General features: G+C 56.8%; 2 protein-coding genes across 11 annotated transcripts in view; one reads left to right on the plus strand and one right to left on the minus strand.

Moving 5' to 3' along the window:
* The window catches only part of RIPOR3 (RIPOR family member 3), a 73,050-nt gene extending 64,871 nt beyond the window's left edge, over positions 1-8,179 (plus strand). For 7 of the 9 annotated variants that reach the window (XM_086331375.1, XM_086331378.1, XM_086331376.1 and 4 more), the window contains 8 exons: positions 334-457; positions 963-1,098; positions 1,732-1,893; positions 2,588-2,749; positions 3,214-3,416; positions 4,502-4,585; positions 6,355-6,445; positions 6,893-8,179. In XM_086331375.1, coding sequence (XP_086187501.1) covers positions 334-457; positions 963-1,098; positions 1,732-1,893; positions 2,588-2,749; positions 3,214-3,416; positions 4,502-4,585; positions 6,355-6,445; positions 6,893-6,996 — 1,066 coding nt within the window. In that variant the 3' untranslated portion in view covers positions 6,997-8,179. The other 2 variants (XM_086331382.1, XM_086331384.1) reach the window with 2 other exon arrangements.
* A 1,053-nt stretch (positions 8,180-9,232) lies between these two features.
* The window catches only part of PTPN1 (protein tyrosine phosphatase non-receptor type 1), a 63,631-nt gene continuing 55,656 nt past the window's right edge, over positions 9,233-17,207 (minus strand). For both annotated transcript variants that reach the window (XM_086331386.1, XM_086331385.1), the window contains exons 6-9: positions 15,346-15,555; positions 14,875-15,036; positions 14,277-14,503; positions 9,233-12,604 (exon numbers count right to left, since the gene is read on the minus strand). In XM_086331386.1, the coding sequence (XP_086187512.1) occupies positions 12,418-12,604; positions 14,277-14,503; positions 14,875-15,036; positions 15,346-15,555 (786 nt within the window). In that variant the 3' untranslated portion in view covers positions 9,233-12,417. The remainder of the gene's footprint in view (positions 12,605-14,276; positions 14,504-14,874; positions 15,037-15,345; positions 15,556-17,207) is intronic.

The raw sequence follows: 17,207 nt of genomic DNA on the forward strand, positions 1-17,207 counted from the left end.
GTTCCTGCCCCCACTTTCCGGACGAGTAAACTGAGGCTCTGGGAGGCAGACTCATCCAGAGTCCCAGAGCTAGGGATTCGTCTGAGCCCCAGGCTTCTGCACGCCCCGGAAAGTGGGCGGGGCGGGGCGGCCTTCCCAGCCCTGCTTTGTGAGAGCTGTCACTCCCATTTGCCGCGTCTCTGTTTCTTAGTTTTCTCCCCAGTTTACCTTCATCTTCCTGGGACCTGGAGTCGGCCCCCGTGATCAGAGCTCTCCAGGGAGGGAGGGTTTCCTCTGTCCTTGGAGGCAGCTGAATGCTAACGGACCAGTCACCCAGTTCTCACTTCCACTCAGAAAGGACAAGAGCCCACCTCCAACACCGCCGCTGAAAGCGCCGTCCAGGGAGCTCACGGCTGGCGCCCCAGAGCTCGACGTGCTGCTCACGGTTCACCTCCAGGTCTGCACAGCGCTGCTGCAGGTGGGCGAGGACCTGGGGGGGCGGGGCGGGGTGGAAGATTCAAGATGGGAGGGGTAAATAGTCCTGTGGTCCTCAGGCAGCCCAGGCCATAAACCGAAGGCAGTGGTGGTGACTCTTTAGGTGGCAGATGCTGGAGCTCCAATCCAAACTGGTTCAGAAGGAAATGATTTGGTTCACAGACTTGAAAGGCCCAGAGGTGGGCTTCAGGTCCAGCTGGATCCAGGGTTGCAAACAACATCACGATTGGGTCTCACCCTCTCTCGGCTCTGCTTGCCTGTGCTGGTTGGCCTCATGCTCTGGCAGGCTCCTGGCAGCTCCAGCCTGCATCCTGTCCTCTCAGCTGCTCTGGCGAGGAGGAATCCCCAGACGACAGGGCGCTACCGTGGGGATAGGAGGGACGGGGAAGGGGCAGATGGGGAAAGGGCGGGTGGGGGTCATGGGCATGGTAGCTGACCTCAGAGGGCATGTTCTGGGCTAACCTGGCACACCGTGGGCTGCTTCCCAGAAACTGGGCTCCCCTAACCTGTCGAGGATGGTCCAGGAGTGCCTTCTGGAAGAAGCTGCGCAGCAGAAGCAGGTTCTAGAGACGCTTTCCGTGCTTGACTTTGAGAAGGTCAGCAAAGCAATGTCCATTGAGGAGAGTAAGTACCTGCTGTCCGGCCGTGTGAATGGCAGGAAGTGATGAGGATGAAAGCCCGTGGGGGGTGGGGGGCTCCTCTCCCTTCCCGACACTTGTCAGTCAATGGCACCCAGGGGACGCAAGTGGGGAGTGTCTGGGCTGGGACCAGACCCACACCATGGGGGCGGGAAGGGAGGCCAGCTAGCCTCGGTCAGCTGGGTGACCCTGGACGAGGGTCACTGCTCTGAGCAAACGAGTCGCTGCTCCGAGCCTCAGCTTCCCCATCTGTATAATGGGGAGGCCCCCGGGTAGGTGTCAATGAAGGAATCCCCAGCACACATTCAAGGCACACACGGCATGCTGCCCAACAGGGGCAGGGACCCCAGCCCCGTGGGACCTGCCCTTGTCCGTCAGGGGAGACTGGGAGCAGCAGTCCCGGGGGTGTCGTGGGGCCGGCAGGCGGTTACCAGATGAGGCTCAGGGCCAAAGCTGCTCGTCTCCGCAGGTGACGCCTGCGTGTGGGGAAGGGGCCTGCCTTAGGCCAGGCCGCACCCCCCTGCCCGAGCCCTTGGGTCCCAGGGGCAGGGACCCCCGGGCCTCCTCGTTGCTCACTCTTCCCCCCATGCCGGGCGGCTCTCTGAGCCCAGCCTTTCAGTCCTCCCACAGGCCACGCGGAGGAAGGGCTGCCTGAAGCTCTGGAGGGGCTGCACGGGGCCCGGTGCCACCCTGTCCTGCCCGGGGACGGCGCTGCTGGACCAGCTCAAGAAGACGTTCCTGCACAGAGTCAGGGGGAAATACCTGGGACAGCTAGAGATAGGTAGCCCGTCCCCTCCCCATGCTCCCTGGGCAACGCTGTGTGGAGCCCCTAGAGATAGGTAGCCCGTCCCCTCCCCGTGCTCCCTGGGCAACGCTGCGTGGAGCCCCGGGTCTGGAGCATCACCACCACAGGCCTCCCTCTTGCCCCTTCCGTGCCCGCCTCTGCTGCAGATGCCCCCGCGGCATCGAAGGGAGGTGTCGCTCACTTGACCACAAAGCACCTCCTCTTCCCGGGGGAGGAGGGTGGAGCCAGTGAACCCCGGGAGCGGCCTGCGTCTGTCTGTGGGCTGGTGCTTCTGGGGACCGGTTGATTGCATAGCTTCCACCAGAACCTTAGAGAAGGGCCCCCGGGGAAGGTAGGCAGGACCCTATCTGCTCGACAGCAGCATCGTGAATCTTGGCTGGACTCTTCCCTGGAACGTAGAGCTGTGGCATCTTTGTGTTGACCACTGAAGGGTGGCACGCGTACTCCAGGCAGTGGCTCTGGACCTCAACCAGTTCTAACCACCCACCCTGCCGCTGGGATTCAGACTGAGGGGCCTCAGCTGGAGTGTGTCCTCGTGGGAATGGGGGGTGCCCCAGAGATCCCGTGCACAGCCGTCACGGAGCCTCCAGACCGACCCGGCTGGGCTCCCGGGGTGTCGCCCAGGGGTTGAGACCCCCGTCTCCCCCTCACCCTCTCTCTGTGTCGCCAGCCTGTCGCAGGCTCCTGGAGCAGGTGGTCAGCTGCGGCGGGCTGCTGCCTGGAGCCGGGCTCCCTGAGGAACAGACCATCACCTGGTTCCAGTTTCACAGCTACCTGCGGAGGCAGAGCGTCTCTGACCTGGAGAAGCACTTCGCCCAGCTCACCAAGGAAGGTAGGGGCTGGGGCGGCGGGCCGGCGCCCCGTGTTGGGGACAGCCCATCGCGGAGCCCTGTGTCTCAGCTCTGCGAAGCCAGTTTTTCAGAATGCCTTTCCCCTCCAGCTGTTCTTTTGAGAACTAGATTTAATTACATTGTCTGTTGACTCCACATAGAAATGAGCTCCAAGGGCAGGAGGTTGTACGAAGCACAGCAGAGGTCGCAAGTGGACAGGAGGGTGTGCTGGGCTGGCCCGAGTCCCTGAAATAGGGACTGGCGTTGATTCATCTTCAGGGTGTATTTGACCCCTAGCTAGAACGCCTTCCTGGAGATTCCAGGAGGCCCCTTCGGGACCGGTTTGGGCGGGGCCTCGGTGGACACGTCTTGGGATTTGCTCCTCCATAGCTGATGTTCAGCCTGCAGCTTCCTGGACCAGCCGCAGTCAGAGGGGACCCCAGCTGCCCCCTTCTGTCTCTTCCAGTAACGCTCGCGGAGGAGCTGCAGTGCAGGGCCCAGACCAGGACAGTCAGGAAGCTGCAGGGGAAGCGGCTGGGCCAGCTCCAGCCCTTGCCACAGACGCTGAGGGCCTGGGCGCTGCTCCAGCTGGATGGACCCCCCCGGGCCTGCAGAGCGGCCAGCACCCGCCTGGCTGGCGCGGCCAGAAACAAGAGCTTTCGGGAAAAGGTGCGTGGGGCTGCCGGCGGCCTCTGTGGGCCTGTGAGCCGGGGGCAGGTGGGCTTCATCTCGGAGAAGCGCAAGGTGGGTGATGGGGGTGGTGCGTTTGTGCGATGGTCCCGACATGACCACAGTCTCGTGCGTGGCCATCCTCACCACGGGCGGCCCCAGTCCCGGGGGCGGGGCCGGGGTTGCCAAGCTGTCATGACTGCGTGTCCCATGCGTACCAGCTCACTCAGCTCAGTGTTTCTACAGCCACGTTGTCTATTCGGTCTCTGAGACGTCACCTGCGTGTAGGGTGTTCCTTCTTCAGAATTCTGACAGTTGCCCTCCTTTACCCTCGACTAACAAATGTGGCTGGCTGGCTCGTTGTTTGGTTCACTAGAAAAACCAAGAGACGGGACCCCTCCGCCTTTTAGGTTCCTGGCCCTGTGACTATTCTAGATTTAGGGGACCAGCCCACCAGGGTCGGAGGACAATACTGGGCAATACTTACCGTAGTCTTGGGCGCACCCAAGTGCCAGGCACATCCCCCATCCCCCCTGCTTCCTATGAGCCCCTAAAGCAATACTGCAAAGGAAGCACCAGCTTATTTTCCAGCTGGATGGACATGGCCATGGTCACGTGACCGATGGGGCAGGGTCAGAGCTATGACCGGAAAGAGTGATGAGATGCTTTTCCTTCTGGTGGCCTCACCAAAGCTCCCTGTGTTCAGTTCTTCTGCTGTCCCCCGTGGACAGCGGGTCTCTCTGATGTCGCATTTTATCTAGATGGTAGTTTCAGAATGCATTTTGTAAACATTAGATGAGTTTTCAAAAAAATATGTATTTGGCTGCACTGGGTCTTAGCTGTGGCATGTGGCATCCAGTTCCCTGATGGGGGATGGAACCCAGGCTCCCCGCATCGTGAGTGGAGTCGTAGCCACTGGACCCCCAGGGAAGTCCTAAGACCAGTGCTTGCAGATGAACTGAGTACCACAGCCTCCAACTCCATGCTGTGTACACAGGCTGTGAGCATACTGGAAGGCGGGCGGTGGGTAGTACCAAGGGTTATGCTCTCACCAGCCCCCCGTTCACAGCCACCTCATTTCCTAGGCCTTGCTCTTCTACACCAACGCCCTGACCGAAAATGATGCAAAACTCCAGCAAGCTGCGTGCGTGGCGCTAAGACATCTCCGGGTGAGTCTAAGCTGCCCTTGCTGGTGATGGAGAGAATCCTGGTTGTGATTAATGCTGAAGTTAGTGCATTTCGAAATGATTTCACTGGGACAAAAAAAAAAAAAAATCACTGCAGTGGAAAAGCACCGGAAAGAGCTGGCTGTAGAGAAACAGCCTCAGCTCTGCCAGCAGCCCTGTGGGCAGAGGCCCCTCAGCAGTGGCCTGGGGCACGTCCGCTCTGGCTCTGTGTGAGCAAGCAGGTAGCCCCAAGAGACTCACTTCTGTGCTCTTGGATTATATGGTTGAATAACCTCAATCTTGTAGAAAAACAGCGTAGAGCTTCTCTGGTGGCTCAGGAGCAAAGAATCCACCTGCTAATGCAGGAGACATGGGGTTTGATCCCTGGTCCGGGAAGATCCCACATACCTCGAAGCAAGCAATTCTGTGCGCCGTAACTATCGAGGCTGTGCTCTAGAGCCCTGGACTCCCACCAGCGAGCCCACGTGCCACGTCTGCAGACATCCACGTGCTCCAGAGCCCAGACTCCGCAACAAGTCATTGCAGCGAGAGGCCCAGCACCACAGCCAGAGCGGCCCCGGCTCGTTCCAACTGGAGAAAAGCCTGTGCGGCAACGAAGAGCCAAAACAGCCAAAAATAAACGAAAAAAGTGTAAAACGCAGAAATGCAAGTTACTCATCCTTTTTTTTGGTCACACCTCGAGGCACATGGGATTTTAGTTCCCCAACGAGGTTTCGAACCAGTGCCCCCTTAAGTGGAAGTGTGGAGCCCTGACCACCGACCCACAGGGAATTCCCCCAGTTATCCCTCTCTGTGCATGAAGTTTTAAAATTTATATGGAGTTCTGAATTACTTCCTTACGTTAGACAGCGCTCAGTGTTATCGCAGGGCCACAAAATATAAATAAAAAACAATAGCATATGTTTGGTTGCCCTGGGTCTCTGTGGCTGTGCCCAGGCTTTCTCTAGTTGTGACAAGTGCGGGCTCCTCTTTGTTGCAGAGCGTGGGCTTCTCCTCTCGTGGAGCAAAGGCTCTAGGCGCACAGGCTTCGGCTGTCGCAGCATGCTGGCTCAGTGGCCGTGGCCCACGGGGTGAGCTGCTCCGCAGCATGTGGGATCCTCCTGGACCAGGAATTGAACCCAGGTCCTCTGCATTGACAGGTGGATTCTTATCCAGTGAACCACCAGGGAAGCCCCTAAATGCTTTTGAGACTCTTGAGACAACACACCACTTTACACTCATTTGTGCAAAGATACAGATACGAGGGGGTGCTGGTTTTACTATTTGTAACTCTTATTTTAAAAAACTCATTGCCATTTTGCTAGATGAAAAATGCTCCGAACAGTCTAAATTATTTCTGGAAGGAACCAACAGGAAATTCTATGAGGTCCATCTGGTTATGATCAAATAACCAGGGAGTGGCCAGGAGGTCAGCGGGTGGGCAGCCGTGCCTGGACCAGGACACTGGTCACTCCTCTCCTGGTCTGACCTGGAGGGTAGGGTTGGGCGAGGCAGAGGAGGTAGAAAGGTTCAGAAGAAAGCAGGTCTTATTCCAACATGGGCCTTTCAGAAGGCGTCAGGGTGGAAAAGATGTTTGCCAAGGGCACTTCAGTGAACCCGAGGCCTCATGAGAAGCATGGAAGCCTTCAGAGAAGGAAGGGGCTGAGGTCGCAGAAGCCACGCTAGGGCTGGTTGTGCAGGGGTTTATGAAAGCGGACACTTGTTCCTTAAAATGTCCCCTGAGGGGTCTGCTTTCCCCCAACCTCGAACAGGGCGTGGAAAGCATCGATCAGATCGCCAGCCTGTGCCAGTCTGATGTGGAGGCCGTGCGTGCAGCCGCCCGGGAAACCACGCTGTCATTTGGTGAGGTCCAGCGTCCCGTACTCCCGACTGCGGGCAGGGCCTGGGGGGTGCCGGGGTCCATGGAGAGGTTGTGCTGGGGAGGCCACGGTCAGCTCCCCAGAGACGCAAACCCGCACACAGCACGGGCACCGCCAGCGACCCACTTCACCGCGCCTGGCGGGGGCAGGTTTCCTTCACGGTTGAGGAGGCAAGAGGCGCTCTGTTAACGTCTCAACCTGCCCCGTTTATGATCCGTGGGGACAAAGGCCAGATGTAAGGTGGGACTAAGGTTCGGCAGACCATGCTGGACACAGGGGCGGGTCATAGGGTCCACGTGAGCCAGGCCCTCGGGCTCCAGTGGCCCCGGAGGCCCGGGCGTCTGGAAGCACTGAGGCCACCATGGCTCACCAGAGTAGATGAGAGCGAGGCGGGGGGACAGTCCCCTGACAGACAACCTTGATATTTCAGGAGAGAAAGGTCGCTTGGCTTTTGAGAAGATGGACAGACTCTGCTCAGAACAGAGAGATGCGGCCTTTGGCCAGGAGGCAGATGTTGAAATCACAATCTTTTAAGAAGCCTCAGTTGATGGGCTCACATCCGGTGTCCTTGTCTGTGCTGTAGCCTGGCCCCAACACGGGGAGGGTTTTGGGAGGGTGCGGCGGGGGGGCAGGCTGAGCGCCCCCCGAAAAGCATCAACTGGCCGAGCTGCTTCCTGACCGTCCAGGCAGTTACGAAGCCCCGGGGCGTACGTGGGACTTCCGTCCCGGGGCAGAGCAAGCATGGCACTTTGAGGGCTGCACTCCGGTCCGCCTTTGGCTTTGAGCATCTGCCTGACTTTCCGCAGGTTGCAGAGCCGGTCAGTGCCGGCTGGTCCTGCTATGGGGAGGCTGAGGCTGGGAGTCAGCAGGGCAGCTAGCTCGGCGCCATCTGGTTCCCTCAAGCCCGGGACTGAGGCGGCGACTGGGCTGGCTGACCCTGCTAAGAAGGCGGTGTGGGTCGCGGGGCATGCGGGAGGGCCCAGCCAGGGTGTCCACTGTTCACTTCAGCCAGACACACAGCCCAGATGCCCGTGGAGCCGGGCGGCGGCCTGCCAACCACGGACCTTGATCTGTGGTTCTACGACACGAGTAAACAAGGACGTGGCCTCCGCGGAGAAGTCTGAGTGTCCTTTGCCTTGACCTTCACCAGTCAGAACAGAGGGGCTTCCCCGATGGCTCACTGGTAATGAATCTGCCTGCACTGCGGGAGACTCGGGGTTGGATCCCTGGGTCGGGAACATCCCCAGGAGGAGGAGATGGCAACCCGACTCCAGTGTTCTTGCCTGGAGAATTCCATGGACAGAGGAGCCTGGCGGGCTGCCGTCCATGGGGTCGCACAAGTGTGACGACCGAGAGCAATGAAGCACCAATCACAATGGGGTCTGAAGCAAGTCCACTCAGGGCTTGTTAAATACACTGCTGCAGAGGCCACGCGCTGGTCTGAAGAAAGATTTCAATGAACATCACATTTAAAGGAAGAAAACTAGTTTCCTATTTAAGTCTTAAGAAAACCCCAGAGTATCCTGGGATGTTTCTGGGTTAATACAGAGGCACCCTGGGTTCTGGATGTGGAATCCACAGTGGAATTGGAAAGCTCTATAATTTAAACATGCTCATTTGCATTTCATGTATATATTTTGTGCTCTTTGGTTTAATTCAGTATTTATTGCCTTGCCGATATGTTGTTTTCTGAAATTTCAATAAAAATAACTTTTTATTGGTGTTTCACTCTACCTGAGACACGAGGAAGGCAGTGGTGGTTTTCTCAAATATCCTGAAGGAAGAAGCCACCCTCACCCCCCACCCCATTCCCCAGGGCCCTTTCCAACGTGACTTTCTGTGAAGTGGCTGCTCCCATACACGCGGCGGCAGCGGAGGGTGGTGGTGGGGCAGGGCGCCCCTTGGAGTCTCCCCAGGCACCCTGAGTCCTCTCTCCTTGGACACCAGGAAGCCATCCTTCTTGGGCCCGGGGCCCTGTCTAATTTCTGCTCAAGGTTACAAATTTGTTTTTCACACTGGCATCCCACCTTCTCAGGAAAGCTCAGCTGCCCTTTTTTGCACCTGAGACGACGGTGACGGTCCCCACTGTCCTTGCTGGGCGCTCGGGGGCCCCGTGACCACAGGCTGTCTGCCCTGCTAGGCTCCACGCTCTCACTGGGAGGCCACAGCACCCGCAGCTTACTCAGCAGCCAGCTTTGAAACAACCGTAAAACCTTAAAGGACCTAAGGGAACTCTCTGTACTATTTCCTCAACATTTTGCAAATCTGAAATTACTCCAGAAGAAGAAGTTAAAAGAAAAAAAAACACCTTAGGGGAGAGTCCCGTTTGACTTCAGACTACATGAACCCATTCACTGTTACAGCTCCATCAGTTCCACGGCAAATGCGACTCGGGAAGGGGCTGAGAGGCGGTCCCCCAGCGAGGGCACACGTGTCAGGTTGAGCAGCTCTTCAAACAACTTGTATAAACTCGTCAAGTTATCCAAGGGCCCTAATACGCTGAAATGGTGAGTTCTGTTACTGCTACTGAGGGATAAGAATAAGAAGAGGCCCCGAAGCTCCAAGTAAACGCACCAGGCGGGGAACGTTCTCGCAGGCCAAAGACACCCACAACCCCAGCAGGCTGTCGTAATCCTCAGACGTGGAAAAGCTGCAGCCCCTCCTGAAGGACAGCATCTGCTTCGCAGCAGCAGGCATGGAAAGAGACACGAGTTGCCCAGCTTGGTTTAGGCCCATTAAGTGAAGAAATGGGAAGCACCCCAAATCCATGTTCTTTAGAAAAAAAGATTTTTATTGTTGCAACTAAAATGCAAACCATCATTTATATGGCAAATTGGAAAACTGTACAGTTTGACAGTTCTGTGAGGTCACAGAAGACCCTGAGACGCGCCCCCCCACCCCCATCATGCATCCACGTATACACACACCTGGAAAGGTATTATACCAAAACACCTGGCTTTTTTGTTTTATTTTTGTAAAAATGGTTTATTCTATGGCCATTGTAAAAAATAATGACCTGATGAGTAAATGTTGGCTTAAGGCATATAGCACAGCAGCTCACTACTTCTCTAACATACGGGCGACAGGACGCAGAGCCATCTGTTTTCCAAGGACAGGAGGTTAAACCAGTATATCCACTTTGAAATGCTACTGTATATACACACCCAAACTACTACATACACATACAGGACTTAACAGAACAGACGCACAAGCCCAGCTCACACACGCTTACAGCCTGGCCCCCAGCCTCATCTGCACCTCACCAAGGCCTACGGGCAACACCGCAGATGCTCCCCCATGGAAACTTCTTGCAGAGCTTCCAACACGTGAAAGGCAAAAATGTGAAAATGCTGGCAAAAGAGCAGCTCATGAGCCACAGCTGCCTTTTTTTTTCTTGGTAAAAAAAGCCACTGAATGTGGAGGTCATAGGTTCCCCCCACACAGGCGGAGTCCTGAGCACCATCAGTCCCCAGAGTTCGAGGTGGGGGCAGACGCCTCGTGCAGCAAGGCCCCCGGACCTAGAGGGCCACAGGCTGACTTGAAGGCCCGTCGTCCAGGATGTTTCAGGAAGGGCAGTTTCCGACAGTTGCCTTGGTTCCAAATCACGGTCCGCTCAAGCTGAGTGTGAACTTGGGCGCAGTGGAGGCTGATCCCAAAGGTGCGTGTGTGGGTGGGTGGGTGGGAGGGAGGACCCTGCTTCTCTCCATGTCCAGAGTGCAGGTGTGACTATGCTTCCCATACCCTTGGAATGTCTGAGCTGCAGTGGACCCAGCTAGAGCAGGACAGGCTGGGCCTCACTTGAAAGTCACCAGACTGTCGTGCCAGGAATTACGCAACTATCTGTTACTCGAAAACGTCATTCCACTGCTGAATGGCGACTATTTCAGCAACAGTCTTAGGAACCACAGCCACGTAACGATCAGACCGTGCAAAGGGAAACTGGACTTGTACACGGGGCACGCTAGTCAGCAGAGCGCTAAGTATTCCAAGCACGTCATATCTGATGGGGACACAGGAAGATGGGACATGCATCCTAATACACACAGAGGGAGTGGTGGCTGAGATCAAGGTTGAGCAGATAACTGGGGAGGTGAGGAACCGGGACAAAGGAACCTCACACCGTGTCTTAAATAGCCAAGTGTCCATTATCATTATCCCCTTGCTCTATGAACACACGCAGACTTCCTCTCAAGCTCCCCGCAGCATCACGACACGACAGCTCCCAGCCATCCTCCTACTGGGCACTGGTCTATGCAGAGGCTCACGGCAAAGTCCTCCGTTCCCAGCCCGACCTGAGGGTTCACTGCTGTAATTCTGGATGAAGCCCTTGGTGCAAGGCTGACATCAAAAAACTGGAAGCTGTTACTGGTTTAAGAAGACGCTAGTGCACTGTGGATGCCCTCGGGGAAACAATGTAGAAATAAATACGGAGTGGAGAGAGGCTCACTACGGGCAGTCTCCCAGGAGGGCGGAGGGAAGGACTGTGTGCCAGCCACCGAAGGCCCCCATGTGAGGCTCATCCCGCTGCCCATCCAGGCTGCCCTGCCCCGTGCCACGGGCACAGCACCCTCCTGTGCCCTCTCAGAACCGGGCTGTGGGTCTGGTCGTCCAAGCAGGGGAGGGGGAGGAAGGGGGGACAGTGGAGCCGAGGCCAAGTGCCCAGGAGGGCCGCTTCAGTGCAGACCCGCGGCTCAAGGGCAGCTGCGGCCCTGCCCGCTGCCTCACTCACGGTGGCTGCCTGCCAGGCGGACGAGGCTGGCACTGGGTCAGGCTGTATGTTGCTGCTGAACAGGAACTGAAAAGAAACCAAGTATTTCCAGACGAGCCCGGCACTGCAGAGCTGCAGACGCACGCACACCCTGGCCACCCCCACCTCCCACGAAGAGTTTGATTTTTCACAGGAGCTCTGCCTTCCCAAAAATCACCTCCAAAGAAAAAACTGTTTGCATGCTGCTAAACCGCTGGATGCAAAGACGGTTGCTTAGAAAAGAAGTAAAATGTGAAAAACCAACAAAGAACGAATCACCTTGGGAGGTGATTTCTGTGACCGGAGATTTGAGGCTCCTCCTTGGCCTTTTCCCTAACTTGAACAGCAACACGTTCCAACGGGGGGATTTCTGCTGAGACAGCATTCCTATTCCGGGCCGAGCGGAACCTGCTCCGTCTGGGTCTCGAGGCCTGGGTGGAGGGCCGGCAGCCGCCCTGTGGTGACCTCTGGCCCCAGGGGACCCTGAGTGGGGCTGGAGCGAGGCGGGCAGGGCGGGCAGGCCGGCCGAGAGGGGAGGGCTGTATGGGGAAACAGACGGCGGGACACAGCGGGACACCCTGAGCAGAAGCAGAAGCCAGGTTCTGATTTCTAGAGATGGCCTTCGCTGCTCTCCTTCTCCCAGTGGGGAAGTCCGCAGCAGGGGCTGCGCCCAAGCCAGACAGGGTCCGACCCTCAACCCTCTTCTCCAAAGGAATTTACATTCGTACACGTGTGGGAGTCTTTCCCTGGGAAATCAAATAAAAACTGTATCTGGTGACGCCAACTAAGGGCACAAGACAGTTTCGTTAAGTGCGCCTGGTCTTTTCTCCCCACCACCCCAGAAATAACAAAAAGCTGCTTTTTATAAAGGTTAAAAACAACAATGTGTTGTAATTCTATTATTTTTTTTTTCAAAAACAAATGAGCAAAAAAAAGGAAAAAAGAGAGAGAGAGACGTATTTGGCATTTCCTCTGCTTACTCCTGAATAGGTTAAGGCCCTGAGATTAGACTCTTCTACTCCTGGGACCACAGCGCCTCCAGACCCCAGTGCATCAATCCCCAGTCCTCTCTCGTTAGCCCTTCACAGTTCCAGACTCTGAACCCTCTGGCCTGCTTCTTCCAGGACAGGCTCAGCGCCTCCCCTGCACTGAGCGCCGCCGCCAGGCGAAGGCCAGGCTCTCTGTAGGCGGCCCGGCCAGCATGTCCGTCAGTGGAAACAGACCCTGTAGCAGAGGTACGCGCCGGCCGTGAGGACCGTGGCCACGCACACGTTGACCAGGAAGGGCTTCCAGTGGCTCAGCGGCTGGTCTCGCTCCTCTGCGGGCAGCGACGGCTCCCCCTGCGCAGGGTCTGCGCCCACGACCCGCCTTCTGACTTCAGTGTCTTGACTCGCGCTGAGGAGTGAGGGGGCAGAGAAGGGTTACTCACCCAGGAAAACAATGGCAAGGACGCTATTACCATGGGAAGAGCTGTAGGGAAGGGGAGCCCCCTGGAAACGGCCTGAAGACGCGGATACTGGCCGGAAGGCTGCCTGTCACCACCTCCTTCCCAGGGCCCGACTGTAGGGCCAGGGCAGGGGTCTGGGGCGAGGCCTGGGTGCATGCGGGCTCCCCCCGGTGCAAGCGCTCAGGGTCTCGGCCCGCTCCATGGTCTCCTGGCATCCTCTGGCTTTCAGCGCCCAGATCCACGCTTCCCTGCTCCTCACTTTCACCCACGGAATGTGGAGGGCACCTCTCCCCACGGTCTTCATGAATACAGAAACAGGACATGTGACACTGACGTGACACAAGCCGCGTGCCGGCACCTCTCTCACCCGTGGCCCACGATGAGCCCTCGGGTGGAGCACACCGGTCCACCCTCGAATGTCAGTGGAGGCCCGGGAAGCCGGGCACAGCCTCCCGCACTCAGGATCTGCTCTGGGAGGCTCCACCGGACAAGTGTCTCTAGAGCCCCAGAACCAGTGGTGCACGAAAAGTCCTGGGAGGAGGTTCATGGGTGGGGACTCAGGTCTGGAAGCCAGCATTTGGCAAAGTAACCAGGGAAGATCTGGGTGGTGAGCTTAGCTGGAGGGCCTGGCGGGGCACACACCATGCGTAACCTGCTCTCTCATGCATGATGTTCCCAAGCCCAGCCACAAGAATACACTCTGATCCCGTCTTTCAACAGCTGCAGAACATTCAGCACAGGGAGAAAGCCCTCCCGATACACTCCCTGGATACAGAATCAACCCACCTCTAGTTTTTCACCATTACAGGTGATGCCAGCATGAACACCTCTGCCTACACACCTCTGCACTCCGCACGCCCGCTGAGAACTGCTGCAGGCTGAATCTCAAGGTGCAGACAAACGTGAGGTCAGAGTGGGCGCTAATCTTAAGCTGCCCTCTAAAACAGCAGGCACTGAGGGCACTGCTTTCACGGGCTCAGGCTGACCCCTGTCCATCCTTCGAGCTCCTGCACAACGCCACCTCCTGCAGGCAGCCCTCCTTGACCTCCCAGGCAAGGCTGGGTGGCTCTTCTCTAAGGCTGACCACCTCAGAGTGCACCTCCATCAGTCCCGTCCATGGGGCCCCCACCACAACCTACTGTTCCCTTCCCAACAAGGTGGTCCAGAACACAGAGCAGGGGCCCTGGTCTAATTATCTCATTTCTCACAGGCATCAGTAGGTGCTCAATAATCTTTCTCAAACTGTAAGGAAGCAAAACGACAATCAAAGCTGCATGAAAAGGTTAAGTTCTGGGGGCTGAAGGTACGTGGTCAAGCCTAGACATCAGTTTCAGGACCTGCCCGAAGCCCGGCTCCTGTTTTCTGTCGCCGTCAACACTGGGCCACCTGTCGCGCCGGAGCCCCGGTTCCGAGAGGCACCACCAGGTGGCGCCAGACCCCGCTACAGTCAGTCCCTCTCCCTGCCAACCTGTACTCAGTCCAGAGGCTCCGCCAACCAGCAGCGGCGGAGGCGCAGAGCTGGTCCAGGGCCCGTCTCCCCAAGGACACAGAAGTACCAGTTGCCAAGAGGAGGCTGCCCGCCCCCGCCCCCTCCAGTAAGCCAGGACCCTCTTCCTTTACCTCTCCAGGCTGCAGGGGGCATTTAACGGGGCTCTGGTTGCTTCCTGGACGGGGCCGTCTTCTTTATCCTCCTCCTCAGTGTCATCCTTTACCCACTGATGGTTGGGGAAGAATTCCTTGCACTTCCCGTTGTGTGGCTCCAGGACTCGCTTGGGGGGCCGGGGAGGTGGGGGGACATGCTCAGGTGGGGGCTCCAGATCCTCATGGGAGAGCTCTTTCCATTGCTCCTTGAAAAAGCAGCAAGAGGAAGATTTCACAGTTGGTAATTTGTCAGGAAATCTGCTCCCTTTCAAGTGAGGGGAGGTGAGGGCTACATGAGGGGCCTTTCAGCTTCTTGGGTCTCCAGCCATGTGCTTGGAAGATGAGATCTTTGGAAAATAAAGTCTATTCTCCCTATTAATGCTCTCTGTGTGAGCACTTCAAAGAAACTGGAACATGGTGACAATTTCCACAACTTTCTAGCTAAACAGACTTAAACATGAACTCTAGCTATTTCCCCTGACATGTGACATTATTTCAACTTTGACAGTGAACAGCCTCCTTTAGAGACAAAAGTTTAAAACCAGCACACCCGGATTAAAGCAAAAGGAATGCTGACCTGCACTGAAGAGTCTCCCATGATGAACTTGGCGCCCTCGATCACAGCCAGGTAGGAGAAGCGGAGCTGGTCTGCTGTCTGGATCAGTCCCATCCGAAATTTCCGCATTTCTAACAAAACTTTCTTGATATCAACAGAAGAAGGGTCTTTCCTTTTGTCCATCTGAAAGCCAGAGAGGAGACACAGCTGAGTGAGGTCTGGGTGTCAGGTACAACACAACTGTACACGTCCTAGGGGAGCGTGAGCGGGAAAAGTGTGAGGGAAGGGGATTCTCTGGCTTCCACATCAAAATTAAAAGCACTGCTCCAAATGAAGCTGTTTAGGGTAAAGCTCCCTTGATGGGAGGGAAGCTGCTAGAAAGTCAAGACCAAAGCTGGCTGATTGCAGACAGTGACAGAGGGCCGCGGCCAGATCAGCCTGGAGGTCACTGCATGCTCTCTCTGCTTCCTGTGGTCTTGAGGGCCGTCTTACCAGCAACAGGCAGGTGTCAGCCAGGCAGAAGGTGCCTGACCTGCCGATGCCAGCACTGCAGTGAACCACGATGGGGCCGTGCTCACGGCTGAGCGAGCCCGACTCTCGGACTTTGAAGAGAAAGTTCAGAAACGAGGCCGGCGATTCGGGGACTCCGAAGTCAGGCCACGTGGTGTAGTGGAAATGTAAGATCTCTCGGGTTTCTCGAGACTGAAAGAGAAATACACACGTGACGACTCTCAAAGAATCACCTGAGTGAGAAGCACTGACTTCAAGTAAGCGTGAAGCGCCTTTCGACGCGCCTGCCTCCACGAGGAGTCTTTGTTCCCAGATTCTCTCCTCGGGACCACAGACTCAGCGGACAAGATCCGAGACCCAGGCAGGTGCCAGGCTGCTCCTGCCAGCTGCAACACTTTTGCCTCCAGGAGCCCTCATCTCAACGCCCCTCTCCCTTCTGCCGTCTTCCAGGTCACAATGACTTCTCTCTGTAAGTCAAAGTGATGCTGCACTACCGCCCACAGCAGTCTTGTCATCAGCGCCTCGGGGTTTCACACCAAAGAGTGGAAATGTAACCACAGGTGTGGGGCACCAGCTCTGGGGAACTTGGGGCTTTACGAGGCGATCGGGACGTCTCAGAGGACTGTCATTTTACAGAAAAAGGTTACTGACTGGGTCCCCAAAGACTGGAGGCTGCACGTGTGACCTTCTGAACAGACGGTCAGTGAGGAAGGGGTGTCATAAGACCAGCTGGCCCGGCCCCACAGTGAGAGTCTATGTGCTCCCGCGCTGGGTGCCTGGGCTCCCGGAGCTCTCGCATGCAACCCCACTAGTCCAGTTACTCCCATGCTCCAGATTAGAAGCCTGAGGCTTGGCAGGCACCCCCCTACTAGGTAGGGAGAAGGAGTTTCAATCTGAGTTGCCTGACTCCAGACCCCGCGTTCACAGCCTGCTGCAGGGACCCTTGAAGGTGGACCCTGACACTTGTCCTCGAGTGTTTCTCCTCGTGGCCCCATCAGCTCCCAGGGGAACTGTGAGGACGGCCTCTGGGGCTGATTCCAGCTCTGCTCCTCTGAGACTCCACTCCCAGGGCAGATAGCAGGCTGCCAGGGGGCGATGGTCAAACCGTGGTTCTCATTGAGGAGAGCCCTCACGCTAAGAGCCCACAGTCATGGGAGCCAGTCACGGGGCAAGTAAGGCCTGAGACAGGAATCCCACCAGCAGCGTGGAGCCAAGGGCCACGCCGGCACCCAGGTCGCCTGCCGAACAGCTGATGGAGAAACACTGGGCCAGAGACCTGGTGGCCGACAGTGCCCCTCCCCTCATTTGGCAAATGTCCACCATGTGCCTCCTGGGTGCCAGGTGCCACGAGGGAGCGACTCGGCCCTGCCCTCTTCCCAGAGCTCATGCCTCCGGTACAACCACCCTCCCTGACCTGAGGGTGACAGAAACGTGGGAAAGGACCCACAACAAACAGCAAGGACCTGACACCCGCAGAGAACACACACGGGTCACCCCGCACCAGCCATGACACATGCTGGTATCTTCCTGCAGAACTGGAACCAATCTGCTGATCACATCAGGATAACTTCGAGAACCACGCAGACAGCTCCACGCCTTCCTCCCTAGAAAACGACCTCCTTACATACTTTAATGGTTTAAAAAACAAACGTGTCTTCCTTTTTTTTTGGGGGGGTGGGTAAGAAAAGCACTTAAAAACAGATTTTAAAAAAATGGAATAAGAAAACAGGCCCAAAGCAAGTTCCTTCCTTAAATTCTTGAAAAGGTGTGGGTCATCTGTTTACTCCCTCCCTCATGCCTGCCCACTTCTTTCTCAAGGAATTCATTCCAGACGTACGCGCGAA

Source organism: Bos grunniens, chromosome 13 (genome assembly GCF_055505025.1).
Source record: "Bos grunniens cultivar Pamir isolate PY7600 chromosome 13, Bosgru_T2T1.0, whole genome shotgun sequence".
Classification (NCBI taxonomy): Eukaryota; Metazoa; Chordata; class Mammalia; order Artiodactyla; family Bovidae; genus Bos; species Bos grunniens.